The sequence below is a fragment of the Chrysemys picta genome, chromosome 6, assembly GCF_011386835.1.
Source record: "Chrysemys picta bellii isolate R12L10 chromosome 6, ASM1138683v2, whole genome shotgun sequence".
NCBI lineage: Eukaryota > Metazoa > Chordata > Testudines > Emydidae > Chrysemys > Chrysemys picta.
Window position 1 is genome coordinate 129,777,702 of NC_088796.1, and position 19,540 is coordinate 129,797,241.

Genomic DNA, 19,540 nt, shown 5'->3' on the forward strand with positions numbered 1-19,540 from the left:
CAAAGGAAAGAGGGTTCACCCCAGGAATCCCGGGACAGCCTGGGGAGCTGGGCTCTCAAGACAGCTAATTAGCCTCTCCCTCCCCACTGGACCTACAGTTCCTTCCTGAGCTCCAAGGGTCCTGAGTGGGGCATTTCTAGGCTCGGTCTTATACTTAGGCTTGGCAGAATTAGAGTTTTATTTCTTTATTACATTGATGGATAATATCAATGTTTTTAAAGCATTTTTTTAGATGTTTATCAATTTAAATTTTCACAACTGTGGGAAATTGGGGGGCAGAGGCCAGACAATTCTCAAGTTGCAGTGGGGGAGGTCCAGGTTGGATATCAGGAAAAACTATTTCACTAGGAGGGTGGTGAAACACTGGAATGCGTTACCTAGGGAGGTGGTGGAGTCTCCTTCCTTGGAGGTTTTTAAGGCCCGGCTTGACAAAGCCCTGGCTGGGATGATTTAGCTGGGAATTGGTCCTGCTTTGAGCAGGGGGTTGGACTAGATGACCTCTTGAGGTCCCTTCCAACTCTGATATTCTATGATTCTATGATTCTATGAACTTCCAACCTTCGGCTAAGAGTTAGGCCAGGCCTAAACTACAAAATTTACCAGCTCCACTACCGTATGCTGAGTCAAGGGTGTAATGAGGTGAGATCTGTGAGTGATAGAAGCCTCTAGTGTAGATGCAGCTATCCTTGCAAAACTGTGCTTTTCCCAGTATAGCTTGTTTTGCTCTGGGTGGCTGGAATAAGCTCTACTGGAAAAAGCACAGCTTTGCCTGTCTGAATTATGTCCACACTAGGAGCTCTTTGCCAACGTAGCATAGTGGTATAGCTATAGTGGTAAAGCCCAGTGTAGACCTGACCTTAGAGAAGGGCCTTTCTGAAAGTTCTGGGCACCCATTGTCTGAAATCAGCCCGCTTTGGCTCGAGCTGGACACCCAAAAACCACTAGTCACTTCTGATGATCTTGGACATACACATACACAGGGGTATATTGATCTAGCAGTCTGGGATGACTCACTGATTGGTAAAGAGAGAGATTAGATGAATAAAACAGACAGACTAGATTTGGCTGAGTAGTAATGCTGGCAGTTCGAGTCTCATTTACTCTACTCTTTATAGCTCCTTGTAGTTTGTATTTCCTTTCTAAATGTCTCCTGTCGCTTATTTCTGACAAAACCGCAGTGGACAAACTACAGAACACTCAAGAGCGAAACTACTCCCCCCATTGGCCTGGGGACGTACAGAAACACGCTGTGATGGTCACAAACCCTGCATCTCAATATGCCACTGCCAGATCAGGGTAATCAATAGGCCTCTGTTAAGCACTGGAGATGCCTGAAGGCATAACAGGTAAGAAGCTGGCTGCCGTGTATCACCTATCATTAAGATTTCATATGGCTAGCTGACCGCTCCCCTGCATTCAACACTGAAGGCTACATTACGATAGCAGTAAGCGATGGTTCTAATCTCAGGAAAGCCGCAATGCATATCCCACATCGCAGAGCAGGATCTCGTTGAAAAGCTTTTACTGAAAGCAACACAAGCAGGGAGAAGTGGCTTTCTGCAGCTCATTCTCAGTTCACCTGGCTGCGCCTTGAGCTCTGCATCATTCGCACTGAGTGAGACAAGCAGTCACTCCACTGAAGGCAGTGGAGTTGCATCTGTGCAAAATGTACCACAATCAGCTAAAGTGGGGAAATGGGAGAGAGGAGGAATGAATATGTGTTTAGAGCTGGACTGAAAACTCAAATGGCAAGTCTCAGCCTGATGTAAGTGGTTTTATAATGCAGAAAACAGGCTTTATAGAGGGAACATGACTGAGAAGCAACCTGACCTAGGGGCTAGGGCACTGGACTGAGGGTTCAGTTCCCAGCCCTGCCACTGATCAGCTGGGTGACCTTGGGCAAGTCACTTCACCTCTGTGCCTCAGTTTTCCCTCCTACCCTATATGTCTGTTTAGACTGCAAGCTTTTTGTGACAAGAACTGTCTCTTACTACGTGTACATAAAACACCCGAGCTCAGATGGGGCCTATAGGGTATGTTTAACACTGCAACACCTCTGCGGCTGGCCCATGTCCGCTGACATGGGTTTGGGGGCTATAAAATTGTGGTGTAGACGTCCAAGCTCATGCTGGAGCCTGGGTTTTGGGACCCAACAAGCTGGGAGGGACCCAGAGCCTGGGCTCCAAACAGCTACACCGTAATTTTATAGCCCCACAGTGTGAGCCCCACAAGCTCGGGCCAGCTGCAGGTGTTTAATTGCAGTGTAGACATACCCTTACAAGCTATCAGAATACAAATAAATAATCATTCAATCTATCAGACCCTGCCATTAAAAAACAAAAATCATTTGTGCGAGCAGCTTTGTTCAGTCTTTAGGACTGTGAAATTGAAAATAGCAGCCATGTGAGGAGTTATGTCGATTTATAACCGCTGAGGATCTGGCCCGTGCATATTTTTCAGAATCCTCGGCTCGTTCTCCACTGCAGCCTGGGAGCCTCCCACCAACAGGTTCAGGCTAGGAAAGATTCAGCAGGTAGGTTGAATTGGAAACTTGTCCAAAGACTGGGATCGGGATTGCCCCCATGTTCAGAGCCAGGCATCTAGTTCAGTCCCTTTGCTAGAAAGACTAGGGGATGTGATGCAAATAATAGTTTTCTCCTTTCCCCAATGCCTGCTGCTAGATCAACAAGGGAATGAATCCTCCTTCCCCATTTGTCACACAGCAGTCAGCAGCCCAAACAATGAAATGTAACTTTCGGTCAGGCAGTCTGGGAGGCTAATGCGAGGGGCGCTGCAGAGAAAAGGCTGCCGTTGTTTGCACTGGAATAGGGGAAAAGAATGGTACTCCTACCCAGGACAGCTGTCAAGCAAAAAGCACGTTACTCAGGGAGTTTTCAGCCACATCAGCGAAGAGAACATCACATGGTTTCAATTATTTTTACCTCCAGGCAAAAAAATAAATAAAAAAGAGGCCTGAGTGCTGTAACAGGAAACAGCTGTAACCAGCCCCGGAGGCCAGGCTCTTAGGAGAGCCTCTTCTGCTAACGGCTACAGCTTTGCCTTGATTCCAAACTGATGCTGATCTTGGAATCTTCTTGTTCATTTCATCGTAAATGGGAACTGCTGCAGGTCCTAGGATTGGGCAGGGAACATGTCCAAGGAAGAGTTGGTGGGCATGTGCTAGCTTCTAACGCCCTCCCCTCTATGGCTCAGTAACCTGAGGTGACTCAGCTTTCCCAGGCTCTAAAAGGTTACTCCAGTTCATGGCTGTAGGGCTCTTTCCCCGATGAAGAATAATGGGGAGGAGGGGGATGGTATTGTTTAGCTTAAATGGCGACTTCTCCAAGAGAGAAAACACATGTTAGAATAATAACAGCCTGTCACAGTCAGCACAATCTGAGCTAAAGTAAGAGAGTTCATTTCTTATTGCTATTTCTATTCTCAGAGGGCCAGCAGCCCCAGTCCTGGAACAGGGCCCCACTGCGCTGTGCCGTACAAATACAGAACAAAGGCAGTCCCTGCTCCAAGGAGCTAGCTCTAAAAATATAGCTGGGGGCTGGTCCAGCACTAAGCACTTAGGGCTGATTTTTCACCATTTCACCTACAAAAATGTTTTTTTTCATCCACAAAATTGTCATTTACACGTGCAAATTTGTCACCTTATTATTTGTATTTATATTCTGCCAGAGCCTGGAGGGCCCCAAGCAAGATCAGGTTCCCACTATGCAAGATGCTTCACAAATACAGATGAGACAAGCAACGAATACGTAACTGTCCAAAAGTCCAGAGCTAGTAAATTACAACATCAACCTACTTTCCCCCTCTCATAACTCCTTGTCTCTCCCTGAGACCAGCTGCTGAAACCAACTTATATCACGTCCACCACGGCTCACATCTGTGAGCAAAACTCATTACACCGGCTCGCGCCCACGGCCCCGTCCAGGGCACAGCGAGCATTCTGTTTATTTTGCCAGTGCAATGATTCTTCCTGCCTTGGAAAAGCTGGCTCTGAAAAGCAAATGTCGGACACGGTGCACAGCACAGATATTTCAGAGTTCTTCCTTCAGGTCCCTCAGAAGACCAAATCTGTAGCTGCATGGCTCAGAGGACTCCCACTGACTTCCCTCGGAGTTCTGGGCACAACGGTGCGACAAAGTGGGGCCTTTCTTTATTAACGGGAAAAAAGCTGGAAGGCAGCGTGCAGGTTACTGAGCCGCTTTGTGCTTTGGGGAAGTCAATTTCAGGCTAGAAACGGTGACGGCAAAGAGAAGTTCTCCCTCCCAATGCAGGAAGGAGCAACTTACCTCTTTAACCAGCTTCCCAAGACTCTCCACCAAGCTCTCCAGGGCTCCTGACAGATCGTGTAAGGAGGAATTGGAGGCGATTCCTTTCTGTAAGAGGAAAGAGAAATAGAAACTTGGGATCACAAAAAAACAACAACAACAGGGAAACGCAAACCCTCAGGAACATTCAGATTCCGAGTCGGGTTTAGTGGACAGGGACTCAGGAGACCTGAGTCAATTCCCAGACTCCCTCTGTGCAACCTTTGGCAAGCTTCTTAATCTGCCCCGTGTCTCAGCTCTTCATCCATCAAGGGGGGTAATGCTTCCCTTCCTCACAGGCTGGGGTGAGGAGAACAGCCATTAGTGAAGAATCCCATGCTTCAGTGAAGGGTATGTGGGGATAGGCCTTGAGTTAGGGGCAACACTCAAGCTAACTTTGCTGTGAAGACAAGCCCTGAGTAAGAGATGCAGGAGCTGGTCATGTGCTTTTGACATTTCTCTCATGAAGGATGAGAATGGACAATTCACAGGCTGAATCGTGAGATTTTAAAAAATAATTTCTGCACAATATGCAATAAGAGATGTCAGCATTTTTTCAAGGGACACAATGTTCGCGTATATGTCACCTCGCCCTGCCACATGATACTTCAATGGTTGCTTCTGGTAAGTAAATACGGCATCTGAGTCATATTTACTTTGCAATGAGAAACAATATTTGTCATAAACACTATTTCAACCAGGAAGTGGTAGACAAATCACGCATTTGGCATTTCTGGTATTACTGCCGAACAGGATCCCTGCCCTATTGTTTAAGGGAAGGGTGATCTCATGCGGCTTCATCCCAGCACACTAAAAAGGACACACCAAGCCAGAGGTTCAAATGACGCTTGTATTTATATTAAAGAAAACCTTCTTTTCATAGGCAACTTTGCTCGCTGTGTTCAAGTAATTGGAATGTATGTATTATTCAGTGTTCTGTTTGGGCCCGAGCAATGACAAAATGCCACCCATGTCATTAAGAGAGACAAACACAATTGCTTTTTGTAGCCCTCACAGCTCTAGTGTGATCAGATGTCCCAATTTTATAGGGACAGTCCCAATTTTTGGGTCTTTTTCTTATATAGGCTCCTATTAGCCCCTACCCCCGTCCCGATTTTTCACATTTGCTGTCTGGTCACCCTACACAGCTCCCTCATGGCCTCGTGCAACATGTGAATCACGGCAGAGCTACAGCTCACTGCCAAACCTGGAGATGTTTTCTGGGATGCCCCAACGCTGCAGAGTTCAAACCCATTACTTAACACCCACACAAGCTGCCTCTCCATGCTGAATATTAGCACTGGAAAGATCTACACAGAGCAAAGTTCTTCCCTACGTGGGAATGCCCCATTTTAACTTGTGTGGTTTACGGTCTCGTGGGGAAAACCCGCTCACAGAGATTGCGTCTCATTCTGTCAAGCGAAGGAGGGTTGGTCCCACATTTAAGTGGTGGGGTATCCCTCCAGCACTGATCTCAGGGGATTAACTGTGGGCAAGGGCACTAGATTCCCCCTCCCCCGCCCTGGCTGCCTGCAGTCCCTGATTGGCATCGCTCTTCTTTACTCAGTCAGCAGCAGGCTCAACACTAGAGAAAAGTTTGAAGGAAACAGAAAATAAAATCCAGAAGTGGCCCCTCCGCCCCCCTCCGCCCCCCCCTCCCCGTTTTTGAGCCAGCCCTGCCTAAAGACTGCAAACTCTCTGCACACTGTGGGCACTTCTCCAATACAGAATTAACAACAGCTTCCCTGCAGGGCAGGCTCAACGCAGAGCGTCTAATACTGCATGTGGCAGGTCTCCTCCATCATCCCGAAGAGCCTATCGAATGGGAAAGGCGTACGTAGATCGGTACTGCATTATGCCCAGGTGTGTTGCTTTCCTTGGACAATGAACATCCATTCAACAATGGCTTTTTGCCATCCAGCCAGCCATAATTTTGGGCTTTTTGATGATCCCTCCCAGAGTCCCTTCTGCAGTCCTGTCTAAACCGATTTGCCTGTCTACGTGCTTATATAAGCCAAAGTATAACTAAGCGCATTTAATTTATCCTCTGTGAGGTTAGGACACCCCATGATCGCCATTTTATAGGTGTGGAGCTGAGGTACAGAGACATTCGGGGCATGTCTACACTCCCTCCGGGAGCAAGCCCCCAGCTGGGGCCCGCAGACGCCCGCTCAGGGGCTCACGTTGGTGCTCTAGAAATAGCTCTGTAGACGGTGCTTTGATGTTGCGGTGTGGGCTGGAGCTTGGGCTCTCAAGCCCACTCCTGGCCCCAGGCTTCAGAGCATGTGCCCAGCCCGAGCCACAATGTCTACACTGCTGTTTTTAGGACCCGGGCTCTCTCCCAGATGCCGCACAGACATGCCCAGAATCAAGGTCACAGCAGGGCAGTGGCAAAGATGGCAACCTGGATCTCAGTCCAGGGTTTTAACCACAACTGCCTCCCTCTATTCCTCTGTCCCCAGGCTTGGACAATTATTTGGGAGTTCTCTATATGGAAAAATTTGTGAATATGAAGTATGGTAAAAATGAGCACCGTTTTTCTATCTGGCTTTCTTCTTCTTAATTGTGCTGAAATCTTACCAGCCAATTCATTGCACTTTGTACCACACTGATTTCCTTTGTAACATTAATTCTTCTCTTTTATGTAGAGCTGAACACACTCTCCAATGCAGAAAGACCAATGTATCACTCCTTAATGTGGGGCTTAAATGGGAGCTTGAGTTTTTCACGAAGTCCCTGAGGTGAAATTTACCCTAAATAGAGCTGCAAACTCATGGACCCTTCTTCTTCTTCTTCTTCAGGGGTCTCCGAAAAGAAAATGATGAAAACTTGTAGCCAATTGAGCCATGTCTGTTTACGCCAGTTGAAAACATGGCCCAGAGTTTCTGTTATACTTGCATTACAGCCAGAGAGAGCTTTTAGTTACTAAAATGCCATTAAACAAAGACCTCCGGGGCATTTTTAAAAATGTAATTTACTTGGTCAATGAGCTTTTCAACACGGATTTATGAGCTTTGTATAAGAAGCAGAGCAGAACTTGTTTCCAAGATTTCACCCTTAGGAAAATGCTGCTTTTATTGATACACTGCAAGTGAACAGACTCCTTTGTTCAAGAGTGGCAGAACGTTACCTCCTTTTCCAAGGATGTTATTGTAGGTCAAGGGTCTGTTTAGCCATTAAGCCACAGTGTTTCAAATGTGTGATGACCAATTCCTAGATTAATTTATTCAGTCCACTTGGCCGCATAGAGCACATGTATTTCGTTTAACTGATTCAGGCATTATAGCAACCTTCACCATTTTCCTTTGGAAAAATTATGCTTTGTGCTCCTACGTAAGGTTGGCCGAATGCTCATCAGGTTCCGAATTGCTGGATTCAAGATTCTCTTCAGAAGCACAGAGCTTTCCTCTGAAGTCGAAATCAGAAGCAGACTTCTCAATACTTCACCCAATATCTATATTGTTCTTGCCCAATGGCAGGAGCATAATGACTTATGGCTGCTCTTGTACTGATCAGAAACATAGGCTTAGATATGGCCAGTGTTTTTGTTTCTGCTGGGCTAAAGAATTCAGACTTTACTGAGGGTATGTCTACACTTACCCTACTTGTTGGCAATGTTCTCACTTTTATCCTTTTACGATCTTCGCTGCGAGAATATTCGTAAGCTTGTCATTACAGAAAGCAAATTCTATCACCGAGGATGGTGGAAAATGAGGAAGTTGGGCCTGTACTGAGCGAGTTTGGCCAGAACCAGAATTCATTTAACGAGGAAGAAAACCTACAGGCCAACATTTCCAATGGGTGGCCTCCTTTCTCAGGGCCCAGTTTATTCTCAAGTAATTTGCTCCTGTATTTTGCATCTGCAATTGGATTGTGGGTGCAAATCTCAGTACTTGTACCCTCATCAACCTGACTGGGTGTAAACTGGGCAGTTAGAGGCACGTACTCAGACTAGCATCTGAAAATCTTTGGGCTCAAAGTGAGTGTGTATGGAGATTTGGGAAGGGTAAACTGCCCAGGTGGAGAGAGGCTGGGCTGCAGCCATGTGAATGTTTACATGGCAGAGGGCCAGTAAAAGGCCTATAAACCACTTCAGTCCCATTCAACCCCACAAAATGCAGATTTCATTTATTATGAACACTCTAAATAACTGAAGATAACCTCAACTCAACCTCTCCTGTCCCCAGCCTGCTCTGAAATGCTTTCCTTCCCAGAGTCCTTTTCAAAATAGTTCATTTCTCTAGAGGAACAATTTTTGTGCTCTCTTTCCTCTGTCTGCTGTTACTTCATCTCTATGTATTCATTATTATGTTGTTCTCGGTAGTAGCCTCTCTAGGAAAGGACAAAATGCACATGGGAGACATGTGCAAAACAGAACATGAATTACAGTAAAGTCAGGGCTGAAAGGTAATCTGATTCCAGTGCTTAATAATCAGCCTCTTTGATTGGGAAAACTCCAAGCAACTGATGCTTGACTATTTGTCCTATGAGGCATATCAAATCTGGATACCCACAGAGCAAGAGTGCTGAATTCCTCTATGCAGACAGTAGAGTATTTGTTTTATTGGACAACAAAGTGGGTTCCATAGGCCCTTTCTTCTCTGTGCTGCTGTTTTCAGTATCAACTTAATCAAGTTCTTTGTATGCTACCCAGACACTGTAGGTACACAAAGCGTCGCCTGGGTTCCAAAATAAACAAGCATGTCTGTTGCAAATATGTTCACCAAGCACCTTAAGTTTACTTAAATAAGTGCAAACTGCATGGAGCTAAAATATTTAGGTACTGATCCAAAGTCTATTAAAGTCCGTGGAAAGATTCCCCTTCACTTCAGTGGTGTTTGGATCTGGACCTAAAATCTCACGTGCGTGCGCGTGTGTTAAAGCTACTCAAAGAGTTTGGGTTGCCATTGGCTACAAGCTTCCTCATGTTGCAAACATATGAAAGCTCTAATGCTAAATAGGTTTCTGTCCGACATCTGTGGGTTCGTTCCAGCTGAGACGCAACATCTGATCAAAATACAGGAACAATGAATGGCCCATTTGTTACCATACAACATAAATATTTTTCTCCTGACAAATCAATGCAGAGACGCATGTTCACAGGCAATGTCCTCATTTAACATTGAATCAACAGAAAGCAGCAGTATGGCAGGAGAAAACGATATGATTAACTTGGGGGACTCAGAACCCTCTTCCATTTTCCTTATTGGCATTAAACAGTCGATTCCAAAAAACAAAGGCTCGTATATTCTTGAACACCCCGTCCCCATATTTCCCGAAAGCTTGTACAACCAAGCATTATATCGTGCCCTTCATAAAGCACTAATTCCCAGCACTGATGCTCTCCCTTAGGAATCACTGTATAGCCAGTGCACTCACCATTATAGGCTTCAAAAGGTCTATATTAGCACGAAAGGCTTGCTCTGCTGCGTGGAGTTTTTCCTTAGGCATAGTGCAAAGGAAGGCTTCGCTGACCACCGCGACTATCGGGTTGTGGATTGTAACGAATTCAGACAGCTCTGACGCATTGCACAGATCTCTTAGCTGCATTCGATAGCCGGACACGATGACCTGGGAACAGTTGTGAAATGATACAAAATGCCATCAATAAATCATTCTTGGCACTAAGCTAGTATCACTGAGTCAGAAATGATCATTTAGCTACATCATAATTCATAACATTCAAGGTTAGAAGGGAGAGGGTATTTCTCCCTAAGGATTTCATGGTTCTTAACCATGCATTACTCTGATTATGACAAAAGTATGTGGCCCCACTAAGTTCCATAGGAGAGTCCTACGGCTGAGATATCTCCACCACTCCACGCAGATCCATATAGTAGTAGACTCCCTACTCTACACCAACCTCAATATATATTTGTTTGGGACCTGAGCCCCTCTAACAAGTTAAAGTTTGTGGTCAAACCTAAGAAGTGTGGCAAAAGCAAGGAAGAAAGACCCAAAGCCTAAACTCCTGAGATATATCATCTGTAAGGCACATTCTCTAGCCTACAATTATTTGCAATCAGATTCCTCTTGCCTCACACACAGGTGTGCAAGGCCGAGAGTTGAGAGCACAAGAATCCTGCTATTTGTGCTCCTTGGCCCGATCCGAAGCCCACCAAAGTTAATGGAAAGACTCCCACAGACTTTAATGGGCTTTGCATCAAGACCTCTGAGCACAAAGGGGTGTGTTTGTGTGTGTGTGTGGGGCCTATCCACACCAGTTGGCAAAGGTCATGAGATGGGAGGAGGTTGGTTCCTCCCTCTCTCTTCTTGACACGTTCACGAAGGAGTGGCCAGAGCCTGGCGCTTGTAATTTTGCAATGTTTGGAACTGATCCTGAGCTACTGAAGTCAATGGGAACATTGCCACTGACTTCAATGGACATAAGACCAGATCCCTCACTCCTGTCCACAAACACCTCGTACTTGAAGTTAAGGATTCATTTCCTTTACAGATATTAAACAGGAATGAAAACCTCTGATCAATTATCTAATACCTGGGTCTCTCATGGGACTGATCTCCAAATCCCTTTAACAGGTCATTATGGCACTAGAGTCCTTTGAATGTGCAATGGTAAATGCTTAATACAGGTGATAAACAAGAGAAGCTCTGTGACTCTATCTGGAATGTCGTGGTTTACTTGGTGAATAGTGGCAGGGCAACCAGATTTACACAACTAACAATAGCGTTTCTCTCCACTTCTGCTTCTCTTGGTTTGCAACCGCTAGTATGCCTGGACCGGACGTCAGTCTGAATCAAAGGTGATCACTAGGTGTCGGTCAGAGGGCGACCCCTGCTCAGAGCACTCTCTTGCGGCAGGCTGTGGCACAACAAGCAATGCTTGTCTCAGTTTCCCTTCTGCAGACTCCCAAGCACGCAACTCCCTCTGCTGCTGCTCCTCCTGCCTTCAGCCCTCTCCAGCCCTGGCTCTCTGGTTTAGGGACACCAGTCAGCAAACCTCTCTTGATGCCTCCTACCTTCAGCCTTCTCTAAGGAACCAACTTCAGCTTCCTTCCAGGACTCCTCCAGTAACCTGGTCTCTTTGGGGCCAGCCACACTGTGACAGAGTCTCACTAAATCTCTTGTATCATGTTGAGCCAACAAAGTACAAGAACTTTCATATTTTTCAAGGCAAAAACATGTCAACCATCCAGTGGAGAGATGCCTATCTAAGGAAGGATGCAAATGGACGCAGAGTTATAGAACCTTAACTTCTGCCTACATCTGCACTCCAGAAACAGGATGAATCCAAGCTTTGTTCTCTGTTGAGTAAATGGGATGTGTTTTGTGATTTGTAATGGTGGTACTTCACAAAATCATTACTACCAGCACCACAGCAATATCAGAGAAGGATGGTCTTGTGGTTAAAGGCAGCGGACCTCACGGGATTCAGGAGATCTGGGTTTAGTTTCCAATTCTGGCACAGATTTCCTGTGCGACTTGGGGCACAACACTTATAACAACAAAAATATCTGTATTAAACAAAAATAACAAGCAGACAGGACCAAAAAAAACCTCCCAGCCACATGAAGTCACAACTTCATGAAAATTACAATCGGTCTGAAATTGTGGTGACTTCAGGTAGAAGCATAAATTATAAATGACAGGCTAATTCCCCCAAGGAGTCTTAAAATGTCAAGATCATTTTTGTAGACGTTGGGACTGTATCTGAAAAACAAGACACAGGTCACTTTATTTCAGGCTCATGGATCACAGTATCCTTTCTCTCCTGTCCACTAAGCACCGGGTATGTAAAATTGGGAGATTTGTTCCGTAGATTTGTACAGTCAATCAGAAGTGGCTTAGGTGACCTAAGTGCAATTGTTCAGTCCTATTGTTAGTTACACTGTGGTAGCACCCAGGAGCCCCAGTCATGGGCCAAGACCCATTGTGCTAGGTGCTGTACAAATGCAGAACATAGAGACAGTCCCTGCCCCACAAACCTGCAGTCTAAGTGGTTTTACAGCTTTCTATGTTTTCAGGGGTCAAATCTCCAGCTTCTGGCTGAGGAGGTCGGGGTGGCTATCTCTTCGGCACTAATCGACACTCCTTTGAAAATCCCAGTCTAATTGGTCTGAAGAGTGCTATAGAGTGATCTGAGTTGGTGTCGTCTTTCCCCAAGAGCTGACCAGACTGCTCTTCAAGGCAGAGACCTTGTATCTCATCACATGTATCTGTACAGTACCTATAGAGTACACAGTCCTGGTTGGAGCTTTAACTATATACCAATAATGTCCCCTTGGCACTGCCAGCTCCTACTTTTCTGAGGCGAATGAAAGAGAAAGCAGCACCTGGAAATAATCCCAGATCTCACACAGGGGGATACAGAGTCCTAACTTCAATACAGAGCGGGGAGAGGACTGTATACCTGCAGTGGGCACTAATTCTCTCTGCAGAGATCCTCCCCTCTACTTCTCCATTCCTACCCACCAAAACCAAACAAACCTTCCCCTCACAATCAATATTCAATCCAGCGGTAAACTCAGGCCTCTCACACGACTCTCCAACGAAATCACTTGGGAACATTTTATGCTTTTTCTGAGTCACAAGTCAGATCAGGAAGTTTTCCGGGAAGAAAGACGTCTGCTTTGATTCATTATTTATATTATGGTAGTCCCTGAAGCCCCCTACCAGCTCCAGAGTCCCACTGGGCGATGGTACAACTTGTTGATTTTGGTTTATGGCTACTACTGTACTTCAGTGGAAAATATTATGGGGCTGGAAAACATCATTCAACAATATTGACAGAGTCCACACAAAACGTGTTCTTCTATTGACAAGATCAAGGTGTAAGTTAAAGTCATTCAAGAGAAACCTAGCTAGCAGTTTTCCCCTCTAGTGTCACCAGAGTAGCTCTAATATGTTGGTCTGCTAAAAGTATTACTTTCCCTCTCACTTATACTGCCTTCCTAATGGCTACCGTGGCTACCAAATCAAGTTCAAGTTTGTCAAAAGACTGGGCGCCAGTTAGTTTTATTTCATTTATCTTTTAATTATTAATCTCTTTAAAAGCTGTCTCTACATTCCCAATACTCAGCACTACACACGTTGTTAAAGTTCTCTGATTATGTGTCCCATGTTTTTTTTTTTTTATAATGGAGATATCCCATCTCCTAGAACTGGAAGGGACCTTGAAAGGTCATCGAGTCCAGCCCCCTGCCTTCACTAGCAGGACCAAGTACTGATTTTGCCCCAGATTCCCAAGTGGCCCCCTCAAGGATTGAACTCACAACCCTGGGTTTAGCAGGCCAATGCTCAAACCACTGAGCTATCCCTCCCCCAAGATGTTCACATCTAATATGTGCTTCTCTTTGATTCTATATTGAGCTTCAGACAGATTCCTTAAAATAGATACAAAGAATTTTTTTTAGAGTAATGTATTAACTTATAGGATTAACTATCCAAAGCAGATGGCCTTGTCAAATTTTAGAAAGCATCAAACATTTGTATGAATGAGACCAGCATCCGAAATTAAGAAGGATCAAAGTTAAAAGGGTTAAGTCACCATCCTTCAGGATATAAACTGATCAAGAACAGGGGTGAGAAGAAGGAAGAATTTTCCCTCTATGCTAGACAACTGCATGGGCACTTGCATTACTGTGAGCATCCGTCGTCCTCTGAAATCGGACACAACCAGCCCTGGCCAATGTCAGAAAGAGGAACATGAGCTAGGTGGGCCATTGAGCTTTTGCAGTCTAGTAAGCCCAATGTTCTGAGTTTGACAAAGAAAACAATTATGTCAAGGACTCCAGTATTTGCACCTTCCTATATTATGTGCAGTAGCTTTCACACATCTCAGCCAAAATCAGGTCACCATTGTACCAGGCACCATTACGAATTTGGGTCCGATTTGGTGAATAGTTTCGTCCAAAAAAAAAAAAACGGATTTTTTCCCACAAAAATCAAAATGTTTCATTTTGACCATTTCAAAACAACATGTTTTGACTTTTCTTTTCAAAACAGCATTCTGTTTAGAAATTTGGCTAATTTTTTAAACCAAAACAAAGGGTAAAAAGCACCCCAAAATTACCCAAAATGAAATGGCAAAAAAAAATAATTTGGGGTCAAACTGAATCAATTTTTCTTCAGATTCTTTGAAAAAAAGTCAATTATTCGCTTAGTTCCACTATGTTCTGTGCAAGCACACTGTCCCTATCACAAAGAGCTGACAATCTAAACGAAAGACAGACAAAGGGTGGGGAAAAGGAACCTTCCTCTTCCGCATCGGACAGACGGGGAACTGAGGCACAGAGAAATTAAGTGATTTGCCCAAGGTCACTCTGGCAGTCTGCAGCAGAGCTCCTGAGTCCCATTCCTGTGACTTACCCACAAGGCCATCTTTTCTTTGTCATTGAGAAAGAAAAGTAAAATAGTCCAAACAACACTGCTTGGCCATACATTTTCATTGGAAAGCAGGACTTGAGAAATTCTCTTTGGCTTTTCAAGTGTTCTGTGCCTTTTAGGCATTTCCAGACTCTCTACGTGGATTTTCAAGTCCTCTTACACCTTGCTGCAAACCAACCAAGATGAGATTGTAAGCTCTTTGGGGCAGGGACCATCTTTCTGCATTGGTACAGCAACCAGCACAATGGGGCAGGGCTCCTAGATGCTACCACAATAATAATAATAATGCTTGAAAGAGTTCCTCACCCGCTTGAGGTTGACCTCTGCATTCAGTATCTCCTCCACAGCAAACGATGGCACGGAAACATTATGATGGAGAAAGTCTGAGAAGGTCTCGTTGTCGACCAGGAAATCCCGAAGTTTCAAACCTGTTAGGTGAGACGCAAGCATCGCTCGGTTTTATTTAGTGCAAATCCAAAAAGGAGAAAGAATGTGAAATCTTCAAACTAAAATAGCAAAACCTGGTTGGGGGGAAGGGGAAGGGGAAGGGACGATGACAATGCAGAACACAAAAGGAAAACAGTAGCTGCTGCCAATGTGCTCTGAAATACAGCAGCTTGCAGAGATACATTGGACCTGCCATGTTTTTACACCAAAAGTAGAATTTTTGAAAACAACCTCCCTCCAACACCTTCACTAACACCTGATTTGTTGCATTTAATCAGCTGCCAGGCACATGAGATGCAAGGGGAGCTCAATGGTCCAGAATAAATTGCTCTTCAGTTTTGGGGAAATTTACTCCAGTGCAGAAGGCTAGGCACAAGAGGTTCAGGTCTCCACTTGAACTCTATTTTATAGGCTTAAGCAGAACTGAACTGGTGTACAGGGCAATAAGAAACTTACTAAATCTTATATAAAATGTTTGAACATTAATAATACGAGTACTACTAATAATCACCATCATTGTAACCTACCACAAGACATTGCCAGGCCAAGCACAGGCAGACACAAGTGTGCCTGGAGCCAGAGGTTACTTTATACAGATAGCACAGATAGATCTAGGAAGTAGTCTTGCCATCTCTCACATTTTTTTTTTTTTGGTAAGTCTTAGGATATTTAGTGTTTTTCTAAAAGCCCCAGTTCCTGGAATCATGTGATTATATAAGAATCTCAGCTTTTTTCTTTTTTTTTTTTTAAGCAGAATCTTCATGGTTGAGGCAAAACGTGGGAAAATGTTGTACCCTGAAGTCTTAGAAACCAGAGAGTAAAGAACAGAAACCCAACATTGATTTTTAAAAAAAACCTCATGATTTTTAAACCAATCACATGATTTGGGGGGCCTGACTCCGGGGCTTTTGAATGCCTGATGTTGGCAATACAAAGGAATGCAGTTGAGATGAAAGGTGCAAACGCTAAGCAGTGGGGAGTTGAGGGAAGAAAGAGATCTTGGGAGTCATTGTGGATAGTTCTCTGAAAACATCCACACAACGTGCAGTGGCAGTCAAAAAAGCAGAATGTTGGGAATCATTAGGAAAGGGACAGATAATAAGACAGAAAATATCATATTGCCTCTATATAAATCCACGGTATGCCTGCATTTTGAATACTGTGTGCAGATCTGGCTGCCCCATCTCAAAAAAGATATGTTGGTATAGAAAAAAGGTAGAGAAAAGGACAACAAAAATGATTAGGGGTATGGAACAGCTTCCATATGAGGAGAGATTAATAAGACTGGGACTTTTCAGTTTGGAAAAGAGATGACTAAGGGGAGATATGATAGAGGCCTATAAAATCATGACTGGTGTGGAGAAAGTAAACATGGAAGTGTTGTATACTCCTTCTCATAACACAAGAACTAGGGATCACCAAATTAAATTAATAAGCAACAGGTTTAAAACAAACGGAAGTATTTCTTCACACAACGTACAGTCCACCTGTGGAACTCTTTGCCAAAGGATGTTGTGAAGGCCAAAACTATAATAGGGTTCAAAAAAGAACTACATAAGTTCATGGAGGATAGGTCCATCAATGGCTATTAGCCAGGATGGGCAGGGATGGTGTCCCTAGCCTCTGTTTGCCAGAAGCTGGGAATAAGTGACAGGGATGGATCACTTGATAATTAACTGTTCTGTTCATTCCCTCTGAAGCACTTGGCATTAGCCACTGTCGGTAGACAGGACACTGGGCCAGGTGGACCTTTGGTCTGACCCGGTATGGCCGCTTTTCAGGGCCGGCGCAACCCATTAAGCGACCTAGGTGGTCGACTAGGGTGCTAGCATTTGGGGGGCGGCATTTCGGGTCCTTCGGCGGCGACTGAGGCGGCCGGATCTTCGGCCACCCTGGTCGTCGTCGGCATTTAGGCGGAGGGAGCTGGGGCAGGGGGGCGCGGGGAGGGCTGCCTGCAGCAAGTAAGGGGGGGGGCGGCATGCAGGGGAACTCCCCGCCCCAGCTCACCTTTGCTCCGCCTCCTCCCCTGAGCACGCCGCCCCGCTCTGCTTCTCTCCCTCCCAGGCTTGCGGCGCCAAACAGCTGATTGGCGCCGCAAGCCTGGGAGGCGGGAGAAGTGGGGCAGCGACGGCGTGCTCGGGGAGGAGGCGGAGCAGAGGTGAGCTGTGGTGGGGAGCTGCCACATGGCTCCCCGGAGGGGTGGGGAGCTGCCGCAGGGCTCGGGGAGGAGGCAGAGCAGAGGTGAGCTGGGGCGGGGAGCTGCTGCATGGCTCCCTGGGCTGGGGGGAGCTGCTGCGGGGGGGGGGGGGGACACCTCAGGGCGGGGGGGGAGCTACCACGAGTGGGGGGTGCCTGAGGACGGAGGCGGGGGCGGGGAGCTGCCACAGGGCTGGGGGGGGGCAAGGTGGAAGTTTCGCCTAGGGCGCGAAACATCCTTGCACCCACCCTGCCGCTTTTATGTTCTTATGAAGAGAATTGACATGGTTGACTCTAGAGAAGATTCATAGGCATAGGCTAAGCTGATTAGATAGATATCCTGATGCCTTTTTCTACTTAAGGAAGAGCAGAGGCACAAAACAAATTGGTAATTGATGGCAAAGAGGGAGAAAAACCCGCGTGCCAATCCCTAATGCAATGGACTCCTAATAGCTTGTATTCCCTCCCGGCTGCACTGCTCAGCCCAGAGGGAGCAGCAGCCACTGTGGCCCAGGGCTCTCGTTCTTGTTTTAATCAGCTTGACTGCTTACAAGAAACACTCAGTGCCTTTCTGAGAAGGCACCGGAGTGAGCCTGCTGCAAATCTCCACAGCGCTGGGAGGGGATGGGAGCACGCCAGGGCGGCCACATGTCCCAAGAACATGGAGTCTCGCTCTCTGTATGCCTTTCAGGGTTTCTTTTGTCTCGACTTGGCAGGACACCAGTCTGGTCTAAGAATTATGAGGCGAGAGCGGGGGAGGAAAAGCAACACTCCCCATTCTCCCTGCAGCACGAGCACGCCGGGGTTACTGTCGGTCATTGCTCTCTAGCCTACATCTCTGGTTACAAGTTCCCTGTAGCCTTTTTGTTCTACATGAAAAATAATCGCCACCATCAGCTGGGCTGAGGAAAGCTAGAGCGAACGTTGACAGGAGGTTACTTCAGGGTGAAAGCTTTATTCCCCACTCCCCGGCAGGATGATTTAATAACCTGCCCATTGATCAGACTGTGAAAAAAAACATAACAGGCTCGTGCAAACAAACAGGCCTAGTTTTCTTTTCAGCCAAGACTGGCACTAAGAAAAGTGGGCCAGATCCTCGGCTGGTGCAAATCAGCATGAGCCATTTACACTGATTCACACCAGCTGAGGGCTTTGCCCCCCCCAAATTACTCCTGATTTCTGGCTACTTCCTAACTGCACTGCATTGGCTAAAGAATTACCCGGTATGTTTGGGTTTTGGTGAGATCATCAACAGCACTGAAACTCAAATGGACAAAGAGATTAGCTGGACAAAGACACAGTGGCATTGAAAGATCAGACATTTGCAAGCTTTTTCGTTTAGCCCAATTCTAAATAGAGCCTATTTTGCTAGTTGCTCTTTTAATAAAATTTTATTGAACAACAATTCTCCTGCTCTTCCTGTATTTCCTCCTCCTTTGTTCTTTATTGCTGCTCGGAAACTGCATCTTTGTTAGTTAGGAACATTCTCTTTAGTTTGTCTAACTCCAAGTGTTTGCATAACGGCAGCAAAGCAACGTGCATCTTATTACAGAATGTAAAGAAGCTATTTTGGGATTCCCACTGCCCTGTCTGTAAAGATGATGTGGACTGCGAAGGAACCTTGTCTTCTTACTTGTCTATAAATTAACTAACACAATGTCCCTCGGGTGTTTTCTTTCCTCATTATCAGCCAGCATTTTCAAAAGTACACAGTGCTGGCTGAAATTCCCATCCCAGGCATATTTCTACATTTGTTTTCATCCCGATTCCTGACAAAAAGTCAAAGTTTTTCACCAAATGGAAAATTAAAAAAAAAAGTTGATTCAGAAATGCCAAAACATTTTGTTTCAGGTTGGTGCGACATTAATCGTTCTCCCACAAGCAACTGTGCTGACATGCCTGAGGTCCCACAGAAAGCCTGTAGCAAAGCAATGACTTGTCTTGACCTCAAGTCCAGTACCTGAACCAAAAGGCCAAACTCCTTCTTGGTGAGCTCACCCCGCCCCTGGTTCTCTTCCATCAGGACAGACTGAGCCACCCCACAGAGTCCCGCTCTTCAGATCACAGAGGCCCACACACTGACTTGCCCCTGAAGCCAGTCACAGGTGGGCAGGGGAGCAGAGCAATGCAATCAATCTAAACTCCAGCATTGCACGGTCTACGTGTATGTCTACACTACAGACCTTACAGCGGCACAGCTATACGGCTGCAGCTGTGTAAGATCTCCC

The 19,540-nt window shown here is 45.7% G+C and overlaps 1 protein-coding gene across 7 annotated transcripts in view; it reads right to left on the bottom strand.

Annotated features, from left to right (window-relative positions):
- LOC101953849 (phospholipid-transporting ATPase ABCA1) overlaps positions 1–19,540 on the bottom strand; it is a 129,202-nt gene that overhangs the window by 50,631 nt on the left and 59,031 nt on the right. For 6 of the 7 annotated variants that reach the window (XR_010588736.1, XR_010588737.1, XR_006177039.2 and 3 more), the window contains exons 6-8: positions 14,976–15,097; positions 9,702–9,893; positions 4,305–4,391 (exon numbers count right to left, since the gene is read on the bottom strand). Coding sequence is in view for 4 of the 7 variants with exons in the window: in XM_024108510.3 (XP_023964278.2) it covers positions 4,305–4,391; positions 9,702–9,893; positions 14,976–15,097 (401 nt within the window). In the remaining 3 variants the exon portion in view is untranslated. The remainder of the gene's footprint in view (positions 1–4,304; positions 4,392–9,701; positions 9,894–14,975; positions 15,098–19,540) is intronic. The other variant, XM_042861050.2, reaches the window with a different exon arrangement.